Here is a 24,363-nt window from a genome sequence, read left to right as displayed (position 1 = left end):
GGCCATTTTCCCTCTAATGTTCCATTAGTATTTCTTTAATGGTTTCTTAGAGCTCTTATTTATACTTCAGTCATTTTTATGCTTCTTAAAACTTTATACATTTTGATCAATTAAATTCTCAAAATTCATAAATTATTGATCAACTAAATACACACAAGTTTTATAAACTCTGTTGTTCACTCCATTAAGTGTAAAATACCTAATATCTATTTAACTTATAAATGTTAGAAATTCTAACATTGAATTGAATTAGAGCAAGCAGATAAACTCACAGAAAATCATGCAATTTTTGTCTGTGGTCACTACTTACCTTTCTTTTAAGAGTCAGCATTTATAAATTAACTGTGTGGTTCCTTAGTTGGAGTAATCATGTATAAATCTCACCCAGGTGAACTTTGGGGAAATAATAAGCTAAAGCTTTATTTAGAAATAAGTGCTTTGATCTATTAGCAGATGCTGTTGGACATGGTTTGTGGCTTTCTACTTTATTGTTCTTGAAGTTTGTAGTTTTTTTTTTTTTTTTGCTGTACGTGAGCCTCTCACTGTTGTGGCCTCTCCCGTTGCGGAGCGCAGGCTCAGCGGCCATGGCTCACGGGCCCAGCCGCTCCGCGGCATGTGGGATCTTCCCGTACCTGGGCACGAACCCGTGTCCCCTGCATCGGCAGGCAGACTCTCAACCACTGTGCCACCGGGGAAGCCCTGTAGTATTTTTTAATATATAATTTAAAAAATCTGTGCTTGTTGATGAATTCTTGTTAAAAAATGATTAAGCATTTTTAGATCTATCAGAATTTTATTACATAAATATCTAATCACTTTTCACCAACTACATGAAGCAGCGTATATGATATATTGGTGAGTAGTTATAGATTCTGACATGTTGGTGAGTAGGATTTATTGAATGTTTTGCTAAGAGTACTCTGCTAAACCTGTGGAGAGGGGCTGTGATAAATTATAAGATATGGTTCTCATTCCCTGAGAGCTTGTGGCTGAGGTGAGGTCACAGTTCTAGTCACCTACAAAATGGAATAATTTGTGTTTTCCTTTTTTCATCAGGATTTTTTTTCACTAGTTTAAGTGAAAGTCTGGAATTTTTTAAAAAGTTAGATATTAGACAGATGTAAGGTAGTTTTGTTATAGATTATGTATAATTTTTGTTTACTAAAAATACATGTCCTAATCAAATTATACATTGTATTTTCTTAAATATATTTCACTGATACAGATATGAAATTATACACTGTGGTACATAGGAAAGCTATTGTATAAGTTTTTGTTAAAATATATTTTATATTATTTTAAAAAAGTTATTTATGATATTCATTTCCTTGGAATAAAATACCTATTGTCTCTCTAGAAATGTAGGGACCATAGCATTTTAGTGAGAGACTCATGCTATAGATTACAATTACCAGAACACTAGTCACTTATTCACTATGCTTCCTACTTTCTGTCTTTTCTTATATTTTTATCTACCTCTAAGGACTGTTTGCCGGCTCCAGCTAATTAATATCCATATTCTTTTTGAAGTCTTCTTACTTTTCTTATTTGATCTTTTGTTGTGAGAGCTTTGCTGTTATCTGGACTTTCATATTATCCCTAATAATTGTGTTTGCTACATACTCAGTAGAACGTCCAAAATGGAAAATAACAAATGTTGATGAGAATGTTGCACAACTGTAACTACTATTTTACAACTACTATTTAGCAATATTTACTAAAACTGAACATATGTACATTCTGTGAACCAGCAGTTCTATCCTTAGTAGGTATCCAACAGAAATGAAAAAATGTATTCACCAAAAGATATGTACTAGAATGTTGATAGCAGTATTTTTCACAGGAGTTCAGAGTAGGAATATACAAACTACCCCATCATTGGTATAAGAGATAAATGATATATTATAATTCACACAATGGAATAGTATACAGTAATGGGAAAGAACAATTTAGACCTACATGCAGAAATTTGCTGAATGTCACAAACATGTTTTGAGATAAAGAAGTATATAGTGTATTATTCTATTAATACAAAGTGAAAATGTAGGTAAAACGAATCTGAGCTTTTGGGGAGTGACAAGAAGAAAGTAGGATGGGGCTTCTAGGTTGCTGGTCATGCACTTTTTCTTGAGCTGAGTGCTAGTTATACAGGTGAGTTTACTTTGCAGAAGTTCATTATTTGATGAAAGTTAACTTTGATGAAAGTTAAAATTTTTTTGAATTAGGGTGTACTCACCATCTCTTAAGATCCATTAGAATTCTCTTTCCCATTGTACTTTCAACTACATGGACTTCATTGGATTGAAGCCCATTGCTAATTTTTAAATTTTTTTAGTCATTGTTGCTTAACTGTTGCTTAAATATTTTTGCTTACATCTGAATTGTAAACTTCTGGAGGACAGTGAATGCGTCAGTCTTACATTTCTTTTCCCTTTTGGTGCCTAGAGCATTGTTGTGTTATCAACAGTTGTTGAACTGCTAAATGACCTACACCTTTTCCTACTTTTCTTCTTTTCTGTATTTTCACGTTTAGCCTAGAGTGTCCTCTGGCTCCTCAAATATTTTCTCATTCATAAGGCATTTGCAGACTGAATAGAACATGCTTTCTGTAACTCTTAGCTCTGTATTTGTCCTACTTTGCGATACCACATAAAATCTTAGGGAATTAAAAAATCTTAACAGTGTTAAACAAAACCCAGAGACCATAAAGGAAAAATTTGGTAGATTTGACTAAATAAATATTTTTAAATGTTATGTAGGGAAAGATAAAGTTGGATAACTGGCGGACTTGGAGGAAATTGTGCCAATATATATACCAGACAAAAAATATCCAAACTATAAAGAATTGTTAAAGATAAAAAAAAGACACATTGCTATTTAGAAAATGACAAAATTTATGAATAGGTAGTTTGCAAAAGGAGTACAGATAGTCATTAAATACATGAAAAGAGGGTTAATCGATACTAGAAATTAGGGAGATGCAATAGAAACAAGGATGTTAACATTATTTTTTATCTAACAAATCAATTAAGCAAAAAGTTTTTTAAAGTTTGTAGGAATGTGGGGAAAAGAGCACTTTAATATTCTTTTGGTGGAAGTAAAAATTATTGCGGTCTTTGGAAGAGCATTTTAGCAGTGTAACTTTTTATCTTCACATATTCTCGTGTGTGTTGTAATTAGTTAAATAATGGCCCCCCAAATATATGCCCATCCAGAACCTCAGAATATGACCATATTTGGAATAAGGGTCTTTGCAGGTATAATTAAGGTAAGGATCTCAAGATCAGTGACTGGTGTCCTTCCAAGAGAAAGGAGCGGGAGATTTGAGACACAGGGGAAGGCCATATGAAGACAGATGCAGAGATTAGAGTGATGGGTCCACATGGTAAGGAACATCAGGACTCCCCACAGCCACCAGAAACTAAGAGGGGGCATAAAATGGATTTTCCCTTAGAGCCTCCAGAAGGAACCAACCCTGCTAACAACTTGATTTTGGACTTCTGGGCTCCAGACCTATGAGAGAATAAATTTCTGTTGTTTAAAGCCACCAGATTTATGGTAAGTTGTTACTAAACTCAGGAAACTAATACACGTGCACAAAAATCTGTATAGAAGAATGTTTTGGCATTGTTTGTTACAGTAAGAAGTTAGAAACAAAGTAAATAACCACCAAAAGTGAAGCAGTTAAATAAACTATGGTTCAGTAAAGAGTACAGCCCAGTAGTAAAGTGACTGAGGTAGATCTATATATGTACTGACATGAAACTGTTCATCAAATATAGTTAAATGATAAATGCCAACATGTACAGGGGTGTTTTGTTTTACTGATCTATTAACATCAATGTATAGGGAAAACTCTGAAAGCGTGCATAGACAGTCTTTGTGGAGGGGGAAGTAGATGAAAACAGAGGTAGGGGATGGCAGGATAAGGTACTTTAGTTTTATTCTATATATCTGCATTGTTTGAATGCTTACAATAAATGTTTCTGTACTAAAATTCAACTTAAAAAACTTTAGCTTAACCGCTCTTCAAAACACAACAAAAATAAACAAAAACTAAACCCATTTATATGATTATACACAAATATCCATATTTTGCTAATGGCAGAAGCAGTGCTGTACATTATTTAATATTTTGTAATTTTCAAAGACATCATCAAATTTGTTCTTCCCCTAATCTGCCTTCCCCAGAAGTGGAGAAGAAAAAGAGGCAGAGTGATTAAGAGACCTGCCCGAGGCAACACACAGGTGGAAAGTAATAGAGTCAGACTGAAATCCCTGGCTTCTGACTCCAGGTCCCAGTGCTGCTTTACTGGTGAAGTATATAGGTCCCTAGTGGAGACTATCATGAAAGGAACTTAAGTACATTGTGAATATTTAATCACAATTAACCCTGGCCTTCCACTTAATTCCAGGGTTGTAAAGACCCTGTGGTAGCCTAGTAATAAGTGTGTGGTCAGACCATTGGAGAGTTGGGGCCCTTCTCATCAATATCAGGAAGTATTTAGGAAACACAAGGGATCAGGCTGGCAATTTTGTGTTACCCTCTCTGATCAGGGACACAACCAGAGAATTTTGGAACTAGAACCAAACAAGGAATATTATAGTCCATCATTTTACAAATAAGGGTATTAAGATCCAGAGAGAGTAATAATTTGTCCATAGTCATATAGCTAGTTAATGCTAGGGGCAAAATTAGAATACCGTTTTCTGTTTCTAATTTTCAGTTTTTCTAATACTAGTCCCATGCAATAGGTGCTCTGTTTATCATGTATGTTTTTCTGTAAGATATGGATTTTTTCATGAGAACTCTGAGGCTGCCTTATGGTGATAAAGGAAAATAAATCTGGTATCTCTTCCATAACAGAGCTCATAAAACATTAGAATTAAGTGTTTGGAATTGTAGATAAGGTGGTTTAATATTAAAAGGTAAAATGTTTAATGACTTCAGTTTTTTAGTAGACTATTTAGTTAGCTTGTGCCTTTTTTTTTAACAACATGCTGAAAATGTACGTATAGTTTCATGTGGCTAAATTGAGCATGTTGCAGATTTTAGAAATTATAGAGCACCTGTTTGGGAAGCATTGTAGATCAAGAACTTTTTGCAAAGATAGTCTCACAGTGGTTGGTTGGTTGATGTCCCCAGTTGCCCCTAGTCACATGTCTGGTAGGCTATACTACAGGTCTTTTAACAGTCCACCTGCAATTTCAAATAATCAGTTTACCATTTGGTTGGATGAAACACTATTAAATTTCTAATCTCTATGAGAGAAAATCTCCTACCTGCCTTCTGTTTAATTGCCCTGTTCCAAAACTAATCTGTGAAATTTAGAAAATATTTTTTTAAAAAACACTTTTTAAATTATATAATATTTTATGTACCTTGTCTGGGTCTCTCTTGACATCCTGAAACAGTTGTGTAAGGTGTGTCCTTTTACTAGGAAACCTTGTGTTTCTTGAGACCTGTGAGGAATTACTTCTACAGCCATAAAATATAAACGTCCATTTTTACATTAAAAAATCACCACATTCCTCACTTGAATTCTCCTTGCTTAGTGCAAAAACCTAACATTCAAAATGAGAATTAGAAAGTTAAGAACATGACCAAAACAAGTTTTGAACTATATTTAAGCAGCATGACCACCAATAGTAATATGATATTTTAGCCCAAGAGTTGTCCTTTATTAGAAGCACCTAAATATAATTTTTAATGTATTTTTATTTTATCATTCACAATAAAATTTTCTCCTAAAAGAGGGGAAACACATTTTCTTATGAAAAGCAAAATAACTCTGCTGATTAAAATAAATCTTTTTAAACTCATTAAAGTTTTACATTCTACGGGTTTATAATCATTTGCTTTTTAGAGAATATCTAAATGCATTGTCTTTGTGATGCTTGACATATAATTGGTGTTTATATGAGCTTAGTAGTAAAATCCTAGGTTGTAAATGAGATATGACCCAGTCATCAAGCAGGAGTCAGCCTTGTAGCTTAATAATTGTCTTTCATGTGCAAGCATGCAGATAAAGGGATTGTTTTCCTTATGGTTGATAGCTAAACATGTTATATTCTCTAATAACACACCCCTCTATGTGCTCACACATAAATACACATATATGTATTATATCCATCTGCATATGCCCATTTTTTCTATTTTCCTTTTCTTTCCATCGACCCAGTTTCAGTTTTTAAAGTAATCTGGGTGTTTTTTGATACATAGCTATCTAGACTGCGTCCATAAAACAAGGAAACTAGCTTGACTTTATGGATGCATTCACCAAAGCAGTGGTTCTCAATTCTGACTGTGTATCAGACAGGGATTATTTTTCTTTCTTATATATGATTGTTCAGGCCCTACTGTGAGAGTTTTGATGTGGGCCGAGGTTAGGACCCAAGAGCATCTATATTTTTCCAAACTGTACTTGATTCTGTTGGTCAGCCAGATCACACTTTGTTCGCTTCGTTACTACTGAATAGGAACACTAGATGGCGCTATCTAAAAACCTCCAAAGAGGTTTAAACTGTATCCTGAATATGCATGCAGTTGTAAATTTGGAATAAACTGCATGTTTATACTTTAATAATTAACATGAATAGGTAAGCTTACTAGAATTATAAAAGAATGCACAATAGCAGACAATCTTGACAGGAACCAGAAAGAATGGCCTAATGAATTTTTTAAGATGATGATATGTACTCCATTTCGAAAATGGAAGAAAAGGTATTTTTATTTTAAAGAAACTTTCCTTGATAAATTGTAACAGAAGCTGTTAATTTCCTCCTATTTCACTTTTGATAACATCTAATTAGCTGATGTTAAATGGTTACTATTTATTGAGCCTTAGTCACTGCTGAACACCATCTAAACATGCTCTTGAACCTGTAGAAGAACTGTGCTAAATATTGATTATAGTATATTATTGTTCCTAGTTCAAAAATGGAGGGAACCAGCTCAGAGAGGTTGTTACTTGCCTATAGAACACAGTGCTAGCAAGAATAGGATATTGAGTTTGATTCCAAGTGTCCATGCCACAGCAACTAACCTTATGTGGTATTTTTGAGCATCAATATTTCTGCTACTTTTCAGAAAAGTTAATAATTTAAGTAATATAAAAACATAGAAATGAGCAAATAGAAATGCCATTCATTTATTTCTAAAGAAATAATTTCATTGAGAAATAGGTATTTATTAAACCCCTACTATATGTCAGCCTCTGTAAGGCTGACAGAGGCTAACTAAGTTACTTAGTTAGCCTAACTAACTTAGGGCTCCAGAAAGGCTTCCTAAGGGGAGTATAAACTCAGACCTGAAACATGGAATCAGAGCTTTCTTCCATCAAAAGTAGAAATAGGATTTGATTTTCATAGAAAACTATCAGCAAATGAGTAGCTTGAAAGGATAACTTTTAAAAAGGCAGTCTGAAGGAAATAAAACTGATTGCAAAAATTTAAGTCATAATAGGAAAACATTTTAGGCATCAGATCAAATATAGGGCCTAGGAAAATATACCTTTTGACGCTACCCCTCGCCCAATTAAAGATGGATTAAAACAAGTGACGATAAAAGGATAAAGGCACCCATGGCTTGGTAAGGAAGGGATAATTTAATTTTAGATTTTAAAAGTACAGTGTTACATCCAATTTGGAGTATTGGAAGGAGTATTAGGCAGAATTCTAAAGATGTTGCCCCCTCTCCCACCAAAATTCCTGTTCCCTGGTTATTTAATCAAACACTGAGTTCTACAGATTTTTCAAGTGAAGTTAAGGTTACTAATTAGCTGACCTTAAAATGTGGAGATTGTTGATGAGTGTATACATACAGGCACAGTATAATCACATAAGCCCTTAGTAGAGAAGAAGGCAGAAGAGTCAGTCAGAGAAATGCAGGTGAAAGAGGGCAAAAGAGAGATGCTGCAGAAGGGGAAGCCAGAGAGAGTCTAAGCATGAGGCGGATTTGAGCACCATTGCTGATTCTGGGATACAGGGGCCCGGATGCAAGAAATGGCAAGAGTGCCCTTTAGGAGCTAAGGGGGTCCCCCAGCTGACAGCTAGCAAAGGAATGGAGACCTTAGTCTTAAAACCGTAGGGAACTTGATTCTGCCAAATAACTTGAATGAACTTGGAGGCAGATTGTTCCCCAGAGTCTCTAATAAGGAATGTAGCCCTACTAACACTTTGATTTTTAGCCTGGTGAGACCTGCCTTGGACTTCTGACCTTACAGAACTGTGAGATGATAAATGGGTGTTGTTTTAAGTTGCTAAGTTTGTGGTAATTTGTGATGACAACATTGACTAATAAAGAGAACAAAATTCACCTTTATTCATATCCTCCCACACAGTATTATTTTATTTATTCTCTTCCAGGCTTTGATGATAAGCCCACTTCACCTAATTATAAACACAATACACATATATTTTTGTATCCTGCTTTTTCTCTTAACTTGAGCATATATATTTCTCCATGTTACTATGTAGTTTCCCCTAATCATTACTTTTCATAGCAGTATAATGTTCCTCTGAGTATAGTATGTTATATTTAACCTGTTGGATTTTTTTGTCACTTCAAAATTTTTACCATCCTAATACTATAGTGAGTGTTTCTGTGCATATGACCATCTCATATTTGAAGTTACTGGAGTGGATTTTCAGGTGCATCATTACCAGTCAGAGGTATGAGCCTTTTTATAACTCATTATATATTGGCAAGTCTTAAATGGCTTACCAATTTAAAATTCTTAAGCAAAGATAAGAGAACCATGTTCATCAAAATCGTTATCACCATTAGATAGCATTCTTTTTTAAATAATTTTTTTGTTAATGGGGGAAGATCCTTGGTGGAGAGTTTTAAATTTAAGGATAGTTTCCTAAATTACTCAAAGAATTAATGTATAAGCTACTATTCTAAGTATTCCGGGGGTATAAAGCTGAATAGTTTATAGTACCTGAAAACCAGTTATGATGATTAGTCATGTACCAGTCATAAGAGATATGAAGCTAGTTCCTCACCTCAGAACTTGTTTTTAAGTCAACTTGATTTTTTTATTAGCAATGCATGTACAGTCTGTTGGTACTACATTCCTACCTTCTATTTTTATCATGCTGATTTTATGATAGTTCTCAAAACCATAATTATTTTCATATTGTGGGTATGACCATTTTTTTCATTTATATTTTTTAATTTCTTTTTTTCCAGCTTTCTGGAGATAATATTGACATATATATAAATATAAGGTGTACAGCATGATTATTTGATACACATATATACTGTGAAATGATTACCACAATAAGGTTAGTTAACACCTCCATTCCCTTCACATAATTGCCTTTTTGTGTGTGTGGTGATAAAATTTAAGGTCTACTATTTAAGGTCTTAACTTCCAAGTATACAATACTGTATTGTTAACTATAATCACCATGCTGTACATAACATTAAATCCCCAGAACTTATTCATCTTATAGTTAAAAGTTTGTACCCTTTGGCCAACATCTTCGCTGCCAGCCCTGACAACTACTATTCTACTCTCTATTTCTATGAGTTCAGCTTTTTTAGATTACACATATAAGTAAGAACATACACTATATGTCTTTCTCTGTCTGGTTTATTTCACTTAGCATAATGCCCTCAAGGCTCATCCATGTTGTTGTAAAAGGCAGGATTTCCATCTTTTTGATGGCTGAATAATATTCCCGTGTGTGTGTGTCTGTTTGTGTCTGTGTATGTGTAACACATGACATTTTATCTGTATATAGCTCACATTTTCTCTATCCATTCATCCATCGTTGGACACTTCGGTCGTTTTCACGTCTTGTCTGTTGTGAATAATGCTGCAATGAATGTGGGAGTACAGATATCTCTTTGAGATAATGATGTCATTTTTGGGGGGATATATATATCCAGAAGTGAAATTGCTGGATCATGGTGGTTCTATTTTTAATATTTTGAGGAACCTCCATACTGTTTTCCATAGTGGCTGCAACGATTTACATTCCCAGCAGTAGTCACAAGAGTTCCCTTTTCATGGATGTAGATATTTTCTTTGTTAAGTTCCCAGTTATATTCCATTGACATCTTGAAAAATGAAAAATTTTAGGTAGGAAAAATATCAGTGTGAGTAAACATACTTTGAATAACTAGAGACTAAGTGCTAACTTACAATGTTCTTCTGTACTTCAAAGCAAAGTATTGGACTTAGAATGAAGGTCTAATACTAAAATACAAAGTACATATATTTTCTGTGACTGTAGAGCAGTTTATACCTTTACCTTGCTCCCCTGTAAAGAAGCCGTGAGTTAAAGTAAAACGGCACTGGATGAGACATTAGATTTCTAGATCCTTTTATGTTGCTAACCAGCTATTCCCTTGAACATGTCACTTAACATCTGGGCTTTTGCTTTCTGTTCTGTAACATGAGGGATTGAATATGTTGATCACATGAAAATGGTCATTTAGGAAAAGTATGAAAGCATTTTGTACACAGTGAGTTAAGCTTAAATTAAAGGTACCTGGTAGGAGGTCATTGTTTTGGTTTGGACTGGTTTGGAAATTAAATGAAGAAATTCCCATAAAGCTCCTAGAGCAGACATTCAGTGTTGCCTAGCATGAAAATGGAGACAGTGACAAAACTTTGATACTAAAATACTCTGTTTCTGAGAGACTGTATAGCTGAACTGCTTTAGAATCTGTACAAAAATAAGGTACACTTAAAATAAGTACATATTTTTATTTTCCAGGATCAAATCTAAATCGCTGTGGTTTCCGAGGCTCTTCATACCTGGGTATTCCATTCAATCCATCAAAGGTTAGTTCTCTTTGCATTAGGAGGAAGGAGGAGAGGGAGTGGAGAGATTTTAGTAAGAAAGAAAACTAAGAAAGTAACAGAAAGAACCAGGCCTCCAAGTTTCAGTGTAGCTAAATACTGTCTAATAAACTGTGTGTTATGAACTGGAACTTTTTAAGGGAAAGCTATACCCACCTTACTTCTGGAAGAATGCACAGTATATAAATGAACAGAAATTCCTGTTGTTAAAAAATTGTCTTTCTTACTATCGTGTGTGTAAAAATTATTGGTGATTTCTTGGAGAAAATGGAAATAAAGCACTCAAGAACATGATACTTGTTCTCTAAGAAACCAAGGAACTATGTGTTACAGAAGGACTTTATATTTGGTTCACATTTCTTAGGAATGAAAGAGAAAGTTCTTGCTAAGCAGTGATTGGAGACCCAAGTAGTGATGAATTATGATGACCTTCCTGACGGTAGGCAGACTGTCTTCAGGGTTATAGGCAGAGGCTTTGGTACCAGCACATGCAGGTATAGAAAGCAGTGAATCCTAACATGAGAAGCTTTTTTTCTTCTTCAAAGAAGCAGACCCCAAACAAACTTTTGTAGGTGTTTCATCTGTGCATAAAATATTTTTCTACAATAGAAGGCAGAGCAAAACTTCATCATTTTGTGAAAAGAGACCTCACAAAATAGAAACTTTTTCCTTGATGGGGGTCAGTCTGCTTATATAATGGTTACAAGCCAATATCTGGCTACACTGAGTACATCAAGATTTATATCCCTTTCCAAGCTGAAGGTAAATGACATGTTGCCAATTTTTCCATACTCTGCTTCAAAATTTTGGAATAAATAGCAGTGATTTCGGAAAAGGTGACATGATTTGATAGAGGCACTGCTTCAACTTTCTTCCTGTGCCTTAAGCTGTAGACCAGCATGCCTGTGTCAAAGTCATATGACTTTGCTAAGGTGTCTTCAATCATGTATGCCAATTGCTTTTAACAGAGAATCTAGAAACTAAGGATCCATAAAAATTGTCGGTTTTCCCCATACATATAATACTTTCCAACTTAAGCCAGTCCTGAATAGAGGTAGCTCTCCATTTAGTCATAATGGACAGGATATCTAAAAGTCATGACACTGATAATAATGACCATTATACAGCACCATACCCTATACAGATGTATACTTACACTTGTTGGGGTAAAACAGTTCTTTGATAACATTACTTTTAAGAGACAGCCCCCTTACTCCCCTCACCCCCTTCCAAGGCATTTTCGAAACAAAGGATAAAATGTAAGGAGAAACCATTTTTTGTTTTGATTCACAGAGTCTCCTGAAACCCATTTTGGGCCCTTAATTCATCGAGACCCTGGCATTTTCTGGGGAACTAGGTCCCACTCCATTCTATGTTGCATTAATCTGAATTATGAGTGGTAGAGGGAGCTAGAGACTCTAGGTGGAATCATATAGGGCCACAAGGAGTTGTCACTTAGGGTGGTGGCTGAGAATCCAGGAGACAGATGAAGCCAAGAGAATCTGAGGAGGCACATACGATTTTCCAATACAGTATGTAAATAGTATCATCGCTTTTTCTTCTGAAACCACCTATGGGCCATTCACTTACCTGAAAAATGTCCAGGACCTTTAGTGGCCATAGAACACTTTTTGAGAAACACTAATGGATCTTCTCAATCCCCTTTTCTCACTGTTTTCCTTCAACAAATCCCATATTCTCTATTAAATTATGTACTGTCCTTAACACATACTACATAGCCTGGAATCTTCCTTCTCTGCTTTCCTTTTATTTTTTCTCCTACCTGTAATGCCGCCTTTTCATCTGTACCTAACCAAGTTCCTCTTCTGCTGCAGAAAACAGTCCTTTATCCATGTATTATTGTATCTCCATCATGACACATACTCCTACTTTGTACTGTACTTATTCAAGTAGCCCTCTTCTCCCTTCAAGGTTAAGGCCCACATTTGATTTCTGTTCAGATTCCCCACAGTGCTTTTAACATAGCAGATATTTAGTTTGAGTACCAAAAAATGAAATGTTACAGGATTTCTAAGAAGGCAGTTATAAATGTGGAATAGGATATCCAGGAGTATTAAAGCTTGAGTTCTAAGGAGGAGCTCAGAATGAAAGAAATACCACTGTGAAAATTTGCTTGTCATATTTGTGAGACCATATAAGGAATTGTATATGTAAGGCTGGATAGGTGGGGTGAGTTCAGATTATAGAGGATATTGAATACCTTTGCAAACTTATTCTATGAAGAACTACAGAAGGTCAGTGAGCAGCACAGTATTCTGATTAAGTCACTAGTGGTTTCAAGACCCTTGAGGCGTGACTCCAAAGAAGTAGTGGCCCTTTTGATATTTGCCTTGCACTTGCATCATCATCAGTAAGATAACTAGCATCTGTATAGACAGTAATTTTATTTAATCCTCACAGTAACCCTGTGAAATAGGTACTAATATCTCCATTTTCCAGAATGAGAAAATGCAGCAGTGAGTAGTAGAGCCAGGGTTTGATGCCTTACAGTAGTGTAGAAGTTAACATTTATTGTAGAAAGCAGAGGAGTCTATTTTAACCAAAATCTTGGTACAAGCTTCATTTTAACTTTCTAATGTTATGGGCAGTTATTCTAGTATTTGAAGCAATTATTGACGAGCCCAAACTAAAACAGAAGGAAATCCTGTGAGAAAAATGAATTTAAAATGCACTCTTATTCTATCAAAATTAAAACTTTCTTAAACTGAGAAATAGTACAATGTGAAATTTTACATTTTTTAAGTGAAATCATCTTTTTAAAATAACTGAACAGGATTGGCTATTTGAAAATAATTATAAAACTTTAAATGCTTTGTGTATTACAGAATGTAAAGTTACTTGGTTTTACATTTTTACTTTAATACGTTTTTAAATTAATTTTATCTATGCCAGTGCTAACTAGAGTCTACAGGATTTCCTACAAGGAGTCACATATTTTATAAACCTTAAGAGATCTTTGATAACTGTTGATAGTTTTGTTGAAACAGTCAAATCAGTGAAACTAATGCAATAAATATTCTGGTTATATGAGTTTCCTAGTTTGACTCCCCAACTCTGCCTGGGCAATTACTAGTCTAACAGTCTTCACAAAAGACTTTTTGCAATCAATACTCATTTGGTAATTTAAACTTTAAAAGTTAGATTGTTTTATTTCTAGAGAATTTTTCAATATTGGTATCTTGAGCTCTTCTTTGCATTTTTTTGTCATTTGTTATTCTAAGTGTTAATATTATTAGAGACTCAAACCATATGAGAATAATGTTTTTCACCTGTATTCTGTAGGATTTTTAAATGGTGATCACTGCTGTGGTATTTAATTTGAATTTGTACAGCATAAAAAATAATTATTTCTACATGCTTTTCTAACTTTATAAGACTTAAATTATAAGTGATATGGTTGGTCAAATAGGAAGTTGAAATAATTTGGTTTATTTGAATATCAGATCTACTTCCATAAACTTGAGGATAAAATTGAAAATTATGTAGCCTGGAAAGTATGCAGTAATACTTATGTTGAGACATACATGAAATTGAGTTTTGTTTGTCTCTATCAGATGTCTATGCAAATCAGTATAAACAACATTTAATTTTACTGTTTACTGAAACCTCTTTTCAAATTGCATAATGAAATAAGATCTCATTTCAGTTTTCTAATTAACATTATATTAATTTTGAATCTAGAATCCTGGAACAGCTCATCCTTATGATAGTGGCCACATAGCAATGACCTACACTGGCCTTTCATGCTTAGTTATTCTTGGAGATGACCTAAGCCGAGTAAATAAAGAAGCTTGCTTAGCAGGCTTGAGAGCCCTTCAACTAGAAGATGGAAGGTATGGGTCATTCTTTGTTACTTGTCTTTTTTTTTTTTTTTAAGAAAAATCATTTGGAATTAAAAATAGATATAATACTATACTAGAATTGTAGAGTTTATCATAAACTCTTATTAGAACCACCTAAAGTTCACTGTACAGATACGGTTTAAGTGCCTAATCAGTGAAATATTTCCTATGTGAATGAAAATAAAAGTAATCACAATAACAATTCCATTCTTTCTTAGTTCATTTTTCTTTTTTTTAAAGGCGATAATAGATCCATAAATAAATGATTTAATAGTGTCAGGATTAGGATCTACTTTAATTTACCTTCTGAGTAAAAAAAATGGACATTTTGAAGCAGACATACATTTAGTCTAAACTTTTATGCCTTAAGACATAGTGATGGGGAAAAAGGGATGAACATTGAATATTATTATATTCTAGTGTAGGTAGTTTCTGTGATATTATTAAAAGATAGAAAAAGTAGAGAGTTCATTAATATTTGATGGTTTGAGTGGTGTGTCTTAACAAAAAAAAGTTTTAAGGTGAAACATTTTTTTTAAGTCTAGGAAGTGATAAAGCAGTAGTGATGCTATCTAAAGAAAAGACTTTGCAAACAAATCCTGCCACGTTGTTATATCTGTTCTCCATCTACTGCTGTGTCTGTTTTCCTGTCAGTATTTTAAAAACACTGCTGTTGATGAGGGGAAAATTAGTGGAAACATATAAGGTAAATTGACATTAATTGGAAATACTATAAAACTAAATATTTACCTCAGCAAGTACATGTGACTAATTTCTCAATAATTCATTATAGTCTTTGGTCACTGCTATCTTATCCTTATTTATAAACAAAAGAATAGATATGAAATGCAAACTATTATGTACTTCTCTAAAACTAATTAAATATGTGAAAATTAAAACAATGTGATCAGTTAATTAATGGTTATCTGTATATACATTGAGAAGAAATTTCACATAAGCAGAACTTGGGCTTGAGAATTTCTTACTACCCAATAGGTCCCTGCTACTTTTTCTGCTATTAATTCTCAAGCCACTGTGCCATAGCTTTCCATGGCTGAGAGCAAAGACACTTACTCTGAGTGGTGGCATCTGGGAAAGAGTAACTGTGGTAGTGTGTTAAGCTACCCAGAAATTGAACTTGGGAGTACAGTGTTGATTTAGAGATAATTTTATATTATTCAAATTAATAGTCCTTTATTGAATAATACAAGTAGTATATGGTTTTTAAATCTGTATTTAGTGATAGCTTTTTCTGTGAGTGAAGACATGAAGTAGGTGTTTCTAACTAACCCCCTACAAAAAAATAAATTATAGTACAGTAAATCATATGGTTATTATTTTCAGTTTTTGTGCAGTACCTGAAGGCAGTGAAAATGACATGCGATTTGTATACTGTGCTTCCTGTATTTGCTATATGCTCAACAACTGGTCTGGCATGGATATGAAAAAAGCCATCAACTATATTAGAAGAAGTATGGTGAGTTATGTTGATAAATTGACTCTTTGTTTTAAGTAATTACTGTTGATATATGGGGGCTGGGGCATGCCTCATCTCTTCTAGCAATAATTTGGAAATAAGGATAATAAGATTGCTTTCTGGGTACATCATATATCAGAATAGCCATTTAAGAATAATATTCAAGGAAAGTTTGACTCTTTAGCCATTAAATTTTAAATGTAATCTGATTGTGTCCAAAGAAACTGTCTTTAGCAGAAAGAGATTGGTCAGCCTTAGAAGCAAAAAACAGTAAAATCTCAAAGGTAAATGTTGATAACCTATCTTAGTAGGGATCATTGGGAAGTCGCAGCCAAGCATAAAGGAGAATTACAGTGCCCTTGGTGAGATTATTCCTATATTGGGTGTGAGGTGTGAGTTCCTTAAGCCATTTTGACTAGCAAGATTGACTGGGCTGACAGTAGATTTTTGGATCACTTTTGGTTTCTTAATACTTTTATGTGGTTTTTTTTTAATCTAAGGTTTATTTTAAGGAGAATATCAAGTAGAAATTTTATTCTTTCACACAATACAATTTAGTCTTTTTATCAACAATAGTAAGGAAAACTTAGTTTAGTCTCAGCCAGACCTATCCTTTGCTCTACTTTTTAGTTTCTCGTATACAACCAGAGAAATAGAAGTGCTGCTTCCCAGGTCTATTTTTCTTCCTAAATATGAAATTTTTATAGATTAGAATATTTTAGGCTGTTAATTCAACTTTTACTAGTCCATATTTCAGAACAAAAATGTAAGTTCTTAGAGGAATGGAGTTATTTTTAATTGAATGTGTGAATGTGAATCAGATTTTATAGAATCTATAATAGCACAGGTTTTTAAAAGCCTGTGGAGGCAGAAAGAGGAAACCTTTAAAGGAGTTTTAACATCTTTATTGGAGTATAATTGCTTTACAATGGTGTGTTAGTTTCTGCTTTATAAAAGGAGTTTTAAGAGGAAAGGAGATTTATGTTATAGACAAAGGTGGAAGATACGCATTTTGGCATGAATATTGCAGAAATAACACCATGTTCTTCTCAGTGCATTGTATTTGGAGGTACATCATGTTGATTTGCTCTATTATTGGTGATGTTAACTTTAATCACTTGGTTAAGGTGGTGTATGCCAGATTTTCCTCTGTAAAGTTAGCAATTTTCCCTTTGTAATTATTTAGTATCTCATGGTGAGATACTTGGAGACTGTATAAATATCCTGTCCCTCATCAAACTTTTATCCACTAGTATTAGTATGCATTGATATTTTCCAGCTCTACCATTCATTCTGTAATTATCAGTTAAAATTCTACAGCTATGAAAAGCTTTCCCTTCACCTTTATCTACTTACTTATTTATTTAATTTAAACAGGCACTTTAGATTCTTGTTTTACTCGATGGGTTATTATATGTAACTATCATTATTTATTTTGATGCTGTCCCAGATTCAGCCAGCAAAAACCCCTTGTGCCCTTTTGACATGTCCCCTTCATTCTTTGAGCACCTCCTTGTCTTCTGGTACAAGATATTCCAGGTTTATAGTTTAATTTCCCAGCCTCAGTTTTGAAATTGGTCATTTCTTCAAGGAGTTCTAGTTCTTATTGGAGGGTGATGTTTAGAAACCACGATTTGGGCACAAAATGTGCTTATTGGTACTGGAATATCACTGCTTCTAGCCCCTCTCTCAGAGGTAGGAAATGTATATATGTATACACAGATATCCCCCTTACACACTTAGACACATCTATATCTTTTTCTCTATCAATCAAAAACCATGAGTTCACACTAATACCTCAAATTTTAATCCAATACCACTAGGTTCATTTTAACCTTCCTCTTTTCATTTGTAACTTCCTTCTCCGACAGTGACAAACCTGGCTACTATTATCCAGAATGCATTGGTTCTTTTTGTTCAGAGCCTGAGGTATATAGTCAAAATGTTATATTTAAGAAACACTTGAGTTACTTCTTTTATTCCCTCCACCCCCAACCTTTAGTTTGTTTATGTTAATTTATTTGAAATAAAGTTGTTTATTTGTTTCTGTTTTGATTCTATTTTAGGATTCCCCCCCAACTTCGTTGATTTTATTTCCTTAATATGTGAAGTATTAACTCGGTTCTGAAAGTCATAACTATACAAAAAGTTATATTCAGAGATGTGTAACTCACAGGGCTTCCTGTTCCTTCTATCTCCACCCCCTTCCTAACTCCCATGTTTACCACCTTGTTCCCATTCACTCTGTAGGTAAACGTTCTCATTAGTTTTTGGTTAGGCCTCCCTGTACTTCTTTTTGATGAACAGATACGTACATTTTTATTTCTGCTTTCTTACTCAAAAGAGTACTTTTTTGCAGTTTGCTTTTTTCATTTAACAATATAGCTTGAAAACCACTCTATATCAGGTCATAGAAATTTTCCTCATTTTTTTAAACAGTTTTGTAGTACTCCATCACATGCACATGTCATAGCTTTTTCCAACTCTTCTATATATAGGCTACATATTTTCCAAATGCGAACAATGTTGAAATTCATACCTTCTACATGTGTGCTTATGTATTGTTGGGGATATAACTTCAGAATAAATTCCTAGCAGTGGAATTGCTGAATCAAAAAGTAAATGCATACGGGGGGATTGGTTCAAGGTGGTGGAGTAGAAGGACATGCACTCACTCCCTCTTGCAAGAGCACCAGCATCACAACTAACTGCTGAACAGTCATCGACAGGAAGACACTGGAACTCACCAAAAAAGATACCCCACATCCAAAGACAAAGGAGAAACTGCAATGAGACGGTAGGAGGGGCACAATCACAGTAAAATCAAATCCCATAACCGCTGGGTGGGTGACTCACAAACTGGAAAACAATTACACCACAGAAGTCCACCCACTGGAGTGAAGGTTCTGAGCCCCACGTCTGACTTCCCAACCTATGGGTCCAGCAACGGGAGGAGGAATTCACAGAGAATCAGACTTTGAAGGCTAGCGAGATTTGATTGCAGGACTTTGACAGGACTGGGGGTAACAGAGACTCCAACTTGGAGGGCACACACAAAGTAGTGTGTGCATCAGGACCCAGGGGGAAGGGGCAGTGACCCATAGGAGACTGAACCAGAGCTACCTGCTAGTGTTGGAGGGTCTCCTGCAGAGGTGGGGGCACGCTACGGCTCACCGTTGGGACAAGGACACTGGCAGCAGAAGTTCTGGGAAGTACTCCTTGGCATGAGCCCTCCCGGAGTCCACCATTAGCCCCACCAAAGAGCCTGTAGACTCCAGTGCTGGGTCACCTCAGGCTGAACAACCAACAGGGAGGCAACTCAGCCCCACCCATCAGCAGACAAGTGGATTGAAGTTTTACTGAGCTCTGCACATCAGAGCAAAACCCACCTCTACCCACCACCAGTCCCTCCCATCAGGAAGCCTGCACAAGTCTCTTAGATAGCCTCATCCACCACAGGGCAGACAGCAGAAGCAAGAACTACAATCCTGTATCCTGTGGAACAAAAACCACATACACAGAAAGATAGACAAAATGAAAAGGCAGAGGACTGTATACCAGATGAAGGAACAAGATAAAACCTCAGAAAAACAATTAAATGAAGTGGAGATAGGCAACCTTCCAGAAAAAGAATTCAGAATGATGAGAGTGAAGATGATCCAGGACCTCAGAAAAAGAATGGTGGCAAAGATCAAGAAGATGCAAGAGATGTTTAACAACAACCTAGAAGAATTAAAGAACAAACAGAGATGAGCAATACAATAACTGAAATGAAAAATACACTAGAAGGAATCAATAGCAGAATAACTGAGACAGAAGAATGGGTAAGTGACCTGGAAGACAAAACGGTGGAATTCATTGCCACGGAACAGAATAAAGAAAAAGGAATGAAAATAAATGAAGACAGCCTAAGAGACCTCTGGAACAACATTAAATGCTCCAACATTTGCATTATAGGGGTCCCAGAAGGAGAAGAGAGAGAGAGAAAGGACTTGAGAAAATATTTGAAGAGATTATAGTCTAAAACTTCCCTAACATGGGAAAGGAAATAGCCACCCAAGTCCAGGAAGCGCAGAGAGTCCCAGGCAGGATAAACCCAAGGAGAAACATGCCGAGACACATAGTAATCAAACTGCCATAAATTAAAGACAAAAACTATTAAAAGCAGCAAGGGAGAAATGACAAATAACATACAAGGGAACTCCCATTAGGTTATTAACATCTTATTTCTCAGCAGAAACTCTACAAGCCAGAAGGGAGTGGCATGATATTCTAAAGTGATGAAAGGGAACAATCAAGATTACTCTACCTGGCAAGCATCTCATTCAGATTCGATGAAGAAATCAAAAGCTTTACAGACAAGCAAAAGCTAAGAGAATTCAGCACCAACAAACCAGCTGTACAACAAATGCTAAAGGAACTTCTCTAAGTGGGAAACACAAGAGAAAAAAAGGACATACAAAAACAAACCCGAAACAATTAAGAAAATAGGAATATACATATTGATAATTACCTTAAATGTGAATGGATTAAATGCTCCAACCAAAAGACACAGGCTCACTGAATGGATAGAAAAACAAGATCCATATATATGCTGTCTACAAGAGACCCACTTCAGACCTAGGGACACATTCAGACTGAAAGTGAGAGGATGGAAAAAGATATTGTGTGCAGTGGAAATCAGTAGAAAGCTGGAGTAGCAATATTCATATCAGATAAAATACACTTTAAATTAATGAATGTTACAAGAGACAAGAAAGGACACTACCTAATGATCAAGGGACCAAAATCCAAGAAGACGATAATAACAATTATAAACATATATGCACCCAACATAGGAGCACCTCAATACATAAGGCAGATGCTAAAAGCTATAAAAGAGGAAATCGACAGTAACACAATAATAGTGGGGGACTTTAACACCTCACTTACACTAATGGACGGATCATCCAGACAGAAAATTAATAGGGAAACGCAAGCTTTAAATGACAAAATAGACCAGATAGATTTAATTGATATCTGTAGGACATTCCGTCTGAAAACAGCAGGTTACACTTCTCAAGTGCACATGGAACAGTCTCAAGGTTAGATCACATCTTGGGTCACAAATCAAGCCTCGGTAAATTTAAGAAAATTGAAATCATATCAAGCATCTTTTCCAACCACAATGCTATGAGATTAGAAATAAATTACGGGGAAAAAAACCCATAAAAAACACAAACACATGGAGGCTAAACAATATGTACTAAATAACCAAGAGATCACTGAAAAAATCAAAGAGGAAATCAGAAAATACTTAGACACAAATGACAGCGAAAACACGATGATCCAAAACCTATAAACAATCTAACCTTATATCTAAAGGAACTAGAGAAAGAAGAACAAACAAAACCCAAAGTTAGTAGAAGGAAAGAAATCATAAAGATCAGAGCAGAAATACATGAAATCAAAACAAAGAAAACAGTAGCAAAGATCAATAAATCTGAAAGCTGTTTCTTTGAGAAGGTAAACAAAATTGATAAACCATTAGCCAGACTCATCAAGAAACAGAGGGAGAAGACGTAAATCAGTAAAATTAGAAATGAAAAAGAAGTTACAACAGACACTGCAGAAATACAAAGCATCATAAAAGACTGCTACAACCAACTCTGCCAATAAAATGGACAACCTGGAAGAAATGGACAAATTCTTAGAAAGGTATAACCTTCCAAGACTGAACCAGGAAGAAATAGAAAATATGAACAGACCAATCACAAGTAATGAAATTGAAACTGTGATTAAAAATCTTCCAACAAACAAAAGTCGAGGACCAGATGGCTTCACAGGTGAATTCTATCAAACATTTAGAGAAGAGCTAACACCCATCCTTCTCAAACTCTTTCAAAAAATTGCAAAGGAAGGAGCACTCCCAAACTCATTCTACTAGGCCACCATCACCCTGATACCAAAACCAGATAGAGATCTACAAAAAAAGAAAATTGCAGACCAATATCAATGAGGAATATAGATGCAAAACTCCTCAACAAAATACTAGCAAACAGAATCCAACAACACATTAAAAGGATCATACGCCATGATCAAGTGGGATTTATCCCAGGGATGCAAGGATTCATCAGCATACGCAAATCAATCAGTGTGATACACCATATTAACAAATTGAAGAATAAAAGCCATATGATCATCTCAATAGATACAGAAAAAGGTTTTGACAAAATTGAACACCATTTAGGATAAAAACTCTTCAGAAAGTGGTTATAGAGGGAACGTACCTCAACATAATAAAGGCCATATACAACAAACCCACAGCAAATATTCTCAGTGGTGAAAAACTGAAAGCATTTTCTCTGAGATCAGGAACAAGACAAGGATGTCCACTCTCGCCACTCTTATTCAACATAGTTTTGGAAGTCCTAGCCATGGCAATCAGAGAAGAAAAAGAAATAAAAGGAATCCAAATTGGAAAAGAAGAAGTAAAACTGTCACTGTTTGCAGATGACATGGTACTATACACAGAAAATCCTAAAGATGCCAGCAGAAAACTGCTAGAGCTAATCAATGAATTTGGTGGAGTTGCAGGATACAAAATTAATGCACAGAAATCTCTTGCATTCCTAGACACTAAAACGAAAGATCAGAAAGAGAAATTAAGGAAGTGATCCCATTCACCATTGCAACAAAAAAAATTAAATATCTAGGAATAAACCTACCTAAGGAGGTAAAAGACCTGTACTCAGAAAACTCTAAGACAGTGATGAAAGAAATCAAAGATGACACAGACAGATGGAGAGATATACCAAGTTCTTGGATTGGAAGAATCAATATTGTGAAAATGACTATACTACCCACAGCAATCTACAGATTCGATGCAATCCCTATCAAACTACCAATGGCATTTTTTGCAGAACTAGAACAAAAAATCTTAAAATTTGTGTGGAGACACAAAAGACCCCGAACAGCCAAAGCAATCTCGAGGGAAATAAACGAAGCTGGAGGAATCAGACTCCCTGACTTCAGACTATACCACAAAGGTACAGTAATCAAGACAATATGGTACTGGCACAAAAACAGAAATATAGATCAATGGAACAGGATAGAAAGCCCAGAGATTAACCCATGCACCTATGGTCAACTAATCTATGACAAAGGAAGCAAGGCTATACAATGGAGAAAAGACAATTTTTTCAGTAAGTGGTGCTGGGGAAACTGGACAACTACATGTAAAAAAATGAAATTAGAACACTCCCTAACACCATACACAAAAATAAACTCAAAATGGATTAAAGACCTAAATGTAAGGCCAGACACTATAAAACGTTTAGAAGAAAACATAGGAAGAACACTTCGACATAAATCACAGCAAGATCTTTTTTCACCCACCTCCTAGAGTAATGGAAATAAAAACAAAAATAAACAAATGGGACCTATTGAAACTTAAAAGCTTTTGCACAGCAAAGGAAAGTATAAACAAGACGAAAAGACAACCCTCAGAATGGGAGAACATATTTGCAAACGAAGCAATGGACAAACGATTAATCTGCAAAATATATAAACAGCTCATGCAGCTCAATATTAAAAAAAACAAACAACCTAATCCAAAAATGGGCATAAGACCTAAATAGACATTTCTCCAAAGAAGATACACAGATTGACAACAAACACATGAAAAGCTGCTCAACATCACTAATCATTAGAGGAATGCAAATTAAAACTACAGTGAGGTATCACCTCACACTGGTCAGAATGGCCATCATGAAAAAGTCTACATCAGTAAATGCTGGAGAGGGTGTGGAGAAAAGGGAACCCTCTTGCACTGTTGGTGGGGATGTAAATTGTTACAGCCACTATGGAGAACATTATGGAGGTTCCTTAGAAAACTAAAAATAGAACTACCATATGATCCAGCAATCCCACTACTGAGCATATACCCTGAGAAAACCATAATTCAAAAAGAGACATGTACCCCAATGTTCATTGCAGCACTATTTACAGTAGCCAGGACATGGAAGCAACCTAAGTGTCCATTGGCAGATGAATGGATGAAGAAGATGTGGCACATATATACAATGGAATATTACTCAGCCATAAAAAGAAATGAAATTGAGTTATTTGTAGTGAGGTGGATGGACCTAGAGTCTGTCATACAGAGTGAAGTAAGTCAGAAAGAGAAAAACAAATACCGTATGCTAACACATATATATGGAAT

General features: G+C 35.2%; 1 protein-coding gene across 3 annotated transcripts in view; it reads left to right on the top strand.

Annotated features, from left to right (window-relative positions):
• The window catches only part of PGGT1B (protein geranylgeranyltransferase type I subunit beta), a 58,616-nt gene that overhangs the window by 8,400 nt on the left and 25,853 nt on the right, over positions 1–24,363 (top strand). For all 3 annotated transcript variants that reach the window (XM_081231104.1, XM_081231106.1, XM_081231105.1), the window contains 3 exons: positions 10,735–10,802; positions 14,523–14,674; positions 16,028–16,160. In XM_081231104.1, coding sequence (XP_081087230.1) covers positions 10,735–10,802; positions 14,523–14,674; positions 16,028–16,160 — 353 coding nt within the window. The remainder of the gene's footprint in view (positions 1–10,734; positions 10,803–14,522; positions 14,675–16,027; positions 16,161–24,363) is intronic.

The sequence above is a fragment of the Mesoplodon bidens genome, assembly GCF_964165515.1.
Source record: "Mesoplodon bidens genome assembly, chromosome: 4".
Lineage (NCBI taxonomy): Eukaryota > Metazoa > Chordata > Mammalia > Artiodactyla > Ziphiidae > Mesoplodon > Mesoplodon bidens.
Note: the sequence above shows the minus strand (reverse complement) of the source record. Positions and strands in the feature narration are given on the sequence as shown.